Source organism: Halyomorpha halys, unplaced genomic scaffold (assembly GCF_000696795.3).
Source record: "Halyomorpha halys isolate HHAL.00 unplaced genomic scaffold, Hhal_1.1 Scaffold167.1, whole genome shotgun sequence".
Lineage (NCBI taxonomy): Eukaryota > Metazoa > Arthropoda > Insecta > Hemiptera > Pentatomidae > Halyomorpha > Halyomorpha halys.
The window spans coordinates 329,929-339,662 of NW_027106937.1; the positions used below are offsets into that span (position 1 = coordinate 329,929).

At 33.4% G+C, this 9,734-nt stretch overlaps 1 protein-coding gene across 1 annotated transcript; it reads right to left on the reverse strand.

Moving 5' to 3' along the window:
- Positions 1-228: 228 nt before the first annotated feature.
- Positions 229-3,304, reverse strand: LOC112210377 (uncharacterized). Its single transcript, XM_024359551.2, is given in 3 exon segments — positions 229-332; positions 607-798; positions 2,285-3,304. Coding segments are annotated over 3 exon segments (774 nt in total). The 5' UTR covers positions 2,763-3,304.
- Positions 3,305-9,734: the final 6,430 nt, after the last annotated feature.

Below are 9,734 nucleotides of genomic sequence, written 5' to 3' on the forward strand. Positions count from 1 at the left end.
TATTTTAAAAAATCAGTTAATTGTGGTATATACAACTCATTAAAAATAAAACAATAACGATAAAAGGGATAATACAAGAAAAAAACCGTTTTATACCATTTCAGTATACAGAATTCATCAATTCCAACCCCAACGCTCAGGCGTGCTGGCGTGCTGAACGCCCCTCTTTTTGGCTTCACTTTTTCACTTTTCCTTTGGAGGAGAGTAAAGTCCCTGCTTGCAACAAAACTAGGTGACTTGTGGAAGTTTTAAACCATTCCCGATGTAAGGAGCAATAAGCAGTCAGACTAACTGTCCCAACAAAACGCTCATGTATCGAAAATGAAAATGGCCTCATGAACAATTAAACAGAATCATTTAACTAATTCAGTCATTTCATAATTACATAAGTTTCTCCTTTAGTAAATTCACTTGTATTGAATGTATTCAAAATATTATATTGTAATAATATTGAATACAGCTTGCAAAACTTTTTATACAAAGCTGCGGTTGGACTACAGATCTAACAGCTAGAGGTAGAGATATGAGAGTTAAACTGATTGGGAAGGGTGCGAGGGAAACCTACCCTTAACGAGTGGCAAACTGGACCCTAATCATATTGTTTACACTGGCCTGCCGAGGCAGCCATGACTGGGGTATCAAGGGCTGGTTCATTAGGTTCCGTTTCCTCATGTTCTGCATCCAAGAGTTCGTCATTAGTCGCCGAGAATAGCCGTCGAGGGAGATTTGGCAACACCCCTTTTGGCGATACAACTCTAATCAGGCAACCGGCTGCCCAATACTGCTCAACTGCATAGTCTATGATAAATTAATAAGTAACAAACAGAAAAAAGAAATCATTAAAAAATTAATAAAGAAATTTCATTTCGTAGAAATTGGTCAATATTACAAAAGGTACCAAGGAATACAACTCTCCTAAAAGGTCACCTCTCAATAACGGAACCCTCTCTTAATCACCAATATGATTAAGGTTATGGTAAACAAGATATAAATATAATGCGCTTGACCCCTCTATAACATCCTTTCCGGATACGCACACCAATTTTATTCACACCTCTATAACAGACATAATTCATGAAGACATTTAGTTATTTTCCAACCAGCACTGTATGCACAAAACCTTCTTCAATTGTAAAAAATACCCTTCCCTCTCTGTGAAAATTTGAGGTAATAAGATATGCATAATCCAAAAAAAAAGTACACAACTTTTCCACTGAGGACCTCCTCACCCCTGTGTTCCCGGAGAGGATAATCCTCGAAATTCCAGATTCTGTCAACCAATCACAGCCTTTCTTCGGCGTCCTACAAAGCGAGACGAAATGTCCCTGGAACGATTTATAGATGTTTCTGTTTTTCAAGATTAAATCTAGATAATACCAACAATGTGTTACCATATATACATAATATACACATAAGAATAATAGTACATAGTAATACCGTCCTTTGAATTAAATTTTTGACTAAAATAATTACTTCCCTCTTCCACCCAAACAAACTCTGGTAATTCCCTATCCAGAAAATAAATTAACTTTAATGTAAATACTGAAATTAATTAATTAAAGGGGATAAACATAGATTCGATTGGGATTAATGATTGAATAATTAATGCATTCACTAAATCACTAAATGAATAAAATTGGTAGCAATAAACAAGTTTTGACCATACCTTACATTCCATGACACATTGATATAATTTTTACAACTAACCTGAAACAGAAAAAGTAAAATTAGGTTTTTATCATGTGATCTGATTATATAAATAAAAATAAATTCATTATAATTAATTTAAGTATAGGTATTGTCAACCCGTGAATATTCCTTGAAAAATTAACCTGTAAGTAAAAAGAAGTTTGTCATGAAACCGTAATCGAACAGGCCTTGGAACATCTCTGTTAGTATGATTTATCGAATATAGTTCAATTGTCAACCAACAATTTAAAAAGAGATATACATTTTATTCATTTACTAAAAAAAAAATAAATAAAATCCGAGTAATTATATTCTTTAAAGGTTATATGAATGATTTAAGTTCCGAAAGTTTATTCTCAGACTTACTTATCGCAAATTATATCAGATCGCGCTGGTGAATGGTAATATTTTTAATAATTAGATTTATTAAAAATTCTTATGTTTATGATTCCTGAATAATTTCTCTACATATTAACAGTGAGTAATTAACAGTACCTATTAACAGTTCATCTAAATTAATTTACTAACTTAAATCATGTAGGATTGAATCAATAAATATTTTGTTATTATATATTTTTCATAAAACACTACCCTCATGAGTCAGAATGATATAGTTGCATGTAGAGACTGTTAACAGTGATGATGCAAAAACCGTACACCAAGAGTGACCTTAGAGTGTAGAGGAGGATGAGCATTTCGAACATAGCCACGTTGATCATTTCGTTCGTGAAGGGTACGATGACGACGGACATAATATAGCCAACGACGACGAACCAGAAGAGGAAGATATGGACCTGGATCCAAATTTTGAGATGATCTTTACTTCTAGTTTTGACACCAACAATTAGCACAATCCCAGTGACGACCTGAATAGAAGAGAGGAGCAAATCGGACAGGAAAGCGTAATACATAACTACTGAATCCTGTTCTGGGGCTGCTTCCTCTAGAATGACCAGGTCTTGGACTATGGTGGCTATGCCAAAGAGCGTCTCCAGGTGGCCGATGATGCAGCATCCCGTCATCAAGCTCATGCAGAAGCAGAACGTCTCGAATCTTGGGAGCCACGTAGTCATTGTATTGTTTAAATCTTCTACATGTTCACACCTAACCTTATCTCACAACATTAACGCAAGTGCTAACACAACAGATGTTAACACAATTACGAGAATAAAATCCGTCTTTAATTAAATAGTTTATTTGTAGACGTGAATCTTTTTTATGGTGCAATGCTTACACTCGTTCTCGTAAAAATCTAGAAACCATATAATTTCATTGATACTGTTACCTTGGATAAATAGCATTTTTCGTTAGATGAGTTGTAGGAACTGAAAGTAATCTAATACAAATGAATCATCACGAATGGAATGAAAATTGCATTTGTTGTTTACAAATAATCTCTGCCCGATTGCAAATCAAGACGTTCCCAACACAATTACCTCAGGAAATATTCAACCTATCACGAATTTTACGCAGTGGATATTATTAATTAAAGCAGGAAGATAAAAGACATAAAAAGTCTATATGTCAAGGAAAATAAGTTATCGCTTAAAAACAGCACTTATCCTGATTCCATACTTGTTAAATGGTACTATTTCAATTATTCTGGCAACTATATCAAAATACCTTCAAGTCAAAAGCCCACTTTTACCAAATTTTGCTGTCCTCTTTCATAGGTGTGATTTATTTGAGTTAGTGTATTTTCAATTTCAAATTTCTAAACTTTTAGGAGTAGATGGTTATCAATCAGTCAACTAGTCGCTAGATATACAAAATAACCAAATCGTGAAATTAAAAGAGAAATAAACAAATGGTTTTAGTCTTATGGATAAAATAACACATGTGAATTTTAATCTGGATTAGAACTTCTACAAAGTCGGTCGGATTGACAGTAAAACCAATGATAGACTCGAGATTGATGGTGTAGGGGTAATACTGATGGATTATAGAAGAAAAAAATAGAGGTTATTCAAAATTTTAAGAGAATAATTTACAATGAAAGTGGAGGGGAGGCTGCGATTGCTACGTCCATATTGTGCGTTTCACTTTATTCTTCAAGCTAATGTCAAAATAATGGCCTAACAAGCTTTTTATTAAAAATCGATAGAAACATTGCACAAGATCCATAGGCCCTTTGCACGCGAGGAGAGATGTGCGTCTCAGTCATCATGTGTGAACTTTGATGAACAGGAAAAATCTAGCATTATTTATTATTTTTTTTTTTTAATAAAAGAGTTCTAGGACATCAGACGATTTTTGAACTATTGAGAGGTAGGCTAAATTGAAAACAGTTAAACTTTTCCAACTTTTCTTTGGCTTTTCCGCAGATATCCAGAGAACAGCTGAATAGATTTTTCCAGTTCGGAATATTTTCTGACTTTATATAAATATATACCAAAAAGAAAACGAGTGCTCAAATTTCCCATTTCAACAATAATCTCATGATGTTCACACCTGTTTTCCTTTCAGTCTACCACTACGTAGTCAAAATAGCTTTTGAACCACAAAAATCCGTTCACAGTTCACGAGACATAAGAGAAAAAATCGAATAAAAAGTAAGACCATTTTTACTCTGGCTGTCCCTTTATTGGCGTACTTTTTTGTTTTTTAAACTGTCATGGCAGTAATGTATAACACGGTTTTACATTCAAAGTGTTTTTTATATAAACTCTAGATTTCTAGTATAGCTAACACATAGGCGAACTGCAATGCGTTTGGTCTACAATGATACCAGAATCTGTTTGGCAGGTTTTCAAGAGGTTAAACAGCTGGAGCGTGTTCCATAAGAAAAAGACCTGGCTATTTCCCAAAGATCCTCTCTATAACTCCTCCTAGATACACATGCCCTCTTAAAGACTGGATATGGTCTATGATCGATCTTTGGCTCCTTTCTTCTCTCAAATGCCAAACCCTTAATTCGCGATATAGGATTCGACGAAGCTGATCCTCCCCAATTTCGAAGGCTTAATTGGATGAGGTGGCAATTGAAGAGACTTATCAGACGTCACTTCCAATCAGAATATTTCAGGCAAATTCGCCATCTGATTGGCTTCTGTCCATTAAGCAGGTTAGAGACTCTTGGAGGGACCGTGAATGGCTAATGTAGGAAGGTAACCTAAAACAGATTGTTCAATAGTTTATTGAAGAGGACAGATCCCGACAAGTAATCAGATTAAGGCGCCTTTACATAAAACATAGCCCAGTCTAGAGGGAATAATAAAGCCACTGAATTATTAAATTGTATTGATGCCAAGGTGATGGGTTCTTGCTTGTAATATGAAATATACCTAATTTTAATGTTTTAAAAGAGTTATTTCCTGCGGTTTCACCCCCGTTAAATTTGAGTTATACATGTTGGTTTCTTTAATACGACGAGTAAATGATTTGAGTCCATTTAATTAACTAATTAAAATACGAATTTAATCTAAAAAACAAAGGAACAAATAATGAACATCTAAAAAACAATTGGTTGGTTATAATTTCTTTATGTAATCTATTCCCTAAAATACCATAGTTATATAACTAAGAAATATATATATATTTTATAAATCAGCTATTATAAATTATATTATACCGTAATTTCTTTTTTCATCTCCTTCAATAAACGTTTTCTGAAGTTAATCAAATGTAGTAAGACTATCCTAAACGTGTACGTAGCCAAATTCCGCTTTTCCATTTTGCGTGACGCACAACCTAAACAAAACGTCACCAATAGCTGTCATAAAATTCACGTGGTTGACAGGAGTTGAAACTTGCACTGAGCAATGGGAGGGTACTGATACACGTGCTCTATCAAGTACAACAGCGCAGGTTACCAGATCGCTTGCAGTGTTGCCAGTATCTTTACTTTTCTGCCACACCTCGTAAACTCTCAATATTACGTTTAATAAGAGACAGTATATGAGACTTGTGGACCAGACTGGACCAACCTAACTGCCTTAACTTTAAGAATAAACCCGTTAGTTCGGTTATACAAAATTTTACCAAACTGCTAAAGAACTATTTTGGGCCGCCCATAGCTCAGTGGTTAAGACTCAGTCTTTACAATTTGATGTCTATTGGCGGTGCCGGTTCGAATCCGGCCTGGGACGTTGACTTTTTTCATTGAGTAGCGGTCCCATAAAATGAAGAACTTTGACCCCCAACCACGGTTAGGCAGTATAGGACTCCAAACGGAGTCTTGGCCGGAAAAAAAGAAAAAAAAAAGAACTATTTTGAAGTGATGATCCTTATACTTCTGTTACTAAGCGACAGCTTTAAAAAATGAATTAGTTCTATTATGGAAAAAAAAAATAGATCCATACTCTATATATGTAGGATATACTATGATCATACTCAACCCTTCATATAAACCACAGACATAAACTTTATTTTCAATAAATAATAATTTCTTAATAAGAAAATAATAAACTATATTTGGGCGACTCTGAAACAACAAGGAATTATCAGGTTGTCAACTAATAACTCATTTTAAAAAAATCGGAACTCATTTTATGTTTCCTGTATTAAGGTAGACATTTTTTTGACTTTGTAGTAAGTATTTTGAAATACATTACAACATCGTTAATTTTTGTTAGCTTTCATTTAAGACCAAAATATAATATTTTGTTTTCCTTTATGAGAACTGTATGAAAATAAAGTCAAAATGTTGCAAGACATTTTTATGACAATGAGAATTGAAGAGCTTATGGCAAGTAGAGCATTTTTTTTTTTTAGATATACTACTTTTTATTTATTGATAGATATTACAATCTGCCACACAGTTGTGGGCAATAGGTAATAGTGATGAATGATCTCATACATACTACAATAAAATAAAATAAATGAGTAAAAAAAAAGGAAAACTCCCTTAAAATATATACAAACAGAAGAATAAACAAAATGAACATAATCAAACTATCTGAATGAAAAATAAAATGACATAATGATTAAATAATATAGTCTCTAGTCACATTTACATTCTAATATACAATATTTACACAATCGACCTGAAGATCCCTGAGCCCACTCTATCCCCCACGTGTGAGGGGTAGAGCAGAGCTCAAAAGATCCCAGCGCATCTCTCTCGCCGCATCACTGGTAGTGAGTCAGTGGAGGCTGAGCAAGTGCGCTAAAGCCGCAAACACTCAACTTGAGTGGAGAATCTGACCATTGCCAGAACTCCAATTGTCCATTTTTATTTTAATAAGTCTCTTGGCCACTGCCGTTTCAACCTTCTAGGTGAGCTGTAGGGATGGGTGGAACTAGATAAGGTTTGAACCAAAGGATTAGAATGGTTGGAAAGGTTTATATGGAATTTTGAGTATTTAGTTGGTATGAGGTCAAGGACAAAAGGGATATGTAGGTCGTAGGTGAAACATAATAGGGTGCATTAACTATGATACTAAGGATTTTGGATTGAAAGGATTGGATACGTTTGATGTTCGACGGTTTAGCTGTTCCCCAAAGTTCAAGTCCGTAGGTCCAGATAGGTCGGAGTATAGTCTTATAAATTAGAAGTTTGTTTTCTAGTGAGAGATGAGAGGTCCAGCTGAGCAGTCGGTATAGTTGGCTGAATCGTCTGTTGAGTTCTTGTCTTTTAAGTATAGTATGTTGGTTCCAAGTGAGTCTTTTGTCCAAAATGAATCCGAGGTATCGCAATGTGTCGGATCTGAAGAATCACTCGGAGAGTGAAATTCACATGGGTGCATTTCGATTCATTGACTTTTATCCGCCATTGGTTGCACCATTGCTCAATCCGGGTGAAGTGTGTGGAGATTGGATGAGGCTGTTACAGGATCGGGATGGGAGGATAGGATAGCTGTATCATCGGCAAATGGTGCCAGAAACGTGTCTGAAGTGATGGGAATGTCAGCAGTGAAGAGGATGTAGAGGACAGGGCCCAGGACACTGCCTTGAGGAACTCCTGCCTCGATGGGGTAGATATATGAGTACTCAGAACCACTGCGAACTCGAAAAGAACGATCTGAGAGGTAGGAGCGGAGGGTAAGGTATAAGGTTTGGGGTAACATGGATTTGAGCTTGAAAAGCAATCCGGAATACCATACCCGGTCAAAAGCTTGCGCTATGTCCAGAATGGCACCCGAGCAGTATTGTTTCTTTTCAAGAACTGAATAGATATAGTCAACGACTCTAAGGCCTTGTTGAACTGTGGAGTGTCTAGGGCGGAATCCAAATTGATGTGCGGGAAAACTCTGTGATTCAACGATGGATAGGATACGTTTAAGGAGGATTTTTTCAAAAACTTTTGAGAGGATTGGAAGTAGGCTGATTGGTCTATAGGAAACAGGATTATTAGGAGCTTTTCCTGGTTTTGGAAAGAGAATTATAATGGAATGTTTCCAAAGGATAGGAAAAAGGATTGTTCTTAGGATACAATTATAGAGATATGTAAGGAATATTATAGCTTTGGGACGAAGTTGGCGAAGGATTTGAGGAATCAGCAAATCATACCCTGGACATTTGCGAGGAGCTATGCATCCTTAGTTGATATTTGACCTCAGAAGTAGAGCATTAGTAATACAATTTAATATATCAATTCAATAAGTTTATAAGCAACATAAATGAATAGTGATCCTCAGAAAGCATTTTATTTAAGTTATACTAAAATAAATAAATAAATAACTTTACACATCAGTGACATAAAAAATATATAGCTTAAATAGGCATTCCTTTATAATGAATACATTTTTATTAAAATTTTAACTAATGAATATAACGATATTGTTAAACAAATAATGAGAAAACACAGAGGTTTACTAAATAAAGGGTATGTCGCATTTTGTTAATGAGAACACGACCCGGAAATGTACGAGAGTTAATATGTCACGTAATTAAATTTAATAAATAATTTCATATAATTATAAAATTGAACAATGAATTCTTGAAATCAGTATGTTTCTAATAATTTTGAAAGCTTCATATATAAAAGAGGAAATTATTCAATTACAATTACAGCAATTATTAATTATGATTAATGCATATAATATGTATTGAGCTCTATAATGCTGTCATTACGTTTTATTCCTTGCGAATAAATATTCTTTCGTCATATACAGCAAAATGGTATAAAGGTAAATTTATCATTTGTAGCGGAATATATTTTGACAATCTGATTTACACAGCTATAAAACTTTAGGTAATATATATGAAAATCTATTTATTATTTAAATACATAATTTGAATTAAAGGATTATATCTTTAATCATAATTTAAACAAATTTAAAACTGTTTCAGTCATTGAAGAGCTACTCGCCAAGTGTAAATATATTAGGATACCATAATAGTAAAGTAACTATTTTTTCACTAAATGAATTTGCATAAACAAATGATTGAGTAAAGTTAGGTTAGACTAGAACCAGAAAAATCTATCATCAAACCTGAAGTAAGTGTGTATCATGAGCCAAGCAAGGACAAGAAATATTTTATTGATTAATTTATTACTACTATAAATAGAACATTTATTAACTATAGTTGACTAATTAATAGATTAGTAGATGTATTAATTAAATTTTATTTTATTTTTTTAGCCTATCGAAATTTTGTATATTTAGCTATATTAATCTGATAAATCTGAGTTATTATAATTTATTGATATTTTAATTGAAGTTAAACAAAATATAATATAGTTCATTGATTCAATCATTTAAATTATATCCTATACAATATAATCATTTATTATAAGCATAGCCTAATACACTTTTTTTATTTGTGGGTAATATTTAGCAACCACTAAATTACTGTGAACTTTAATCACTTCCATAACTAAGCATCGTTTTTCCAAAATAAAATTGATCATTTACGGAATATTTGATCTCTAACCAAACGATTTCAAAATATAGTTCATCGTATAATTTATTAGATAATTTTAATGTTATTTAGTTGATTACTTAAATTTTTTTTTAAAAATAAATAACCAATTATTTATTAGAAAAGATTGTCAGAAACCTATAAAACTGTAATTTCTTGGTAAAAAAATAGTTTTTTTTTAATATCATTATTGAAATTGGCAAATGTATATTATATAATACATTCAGAAAATTGATCTT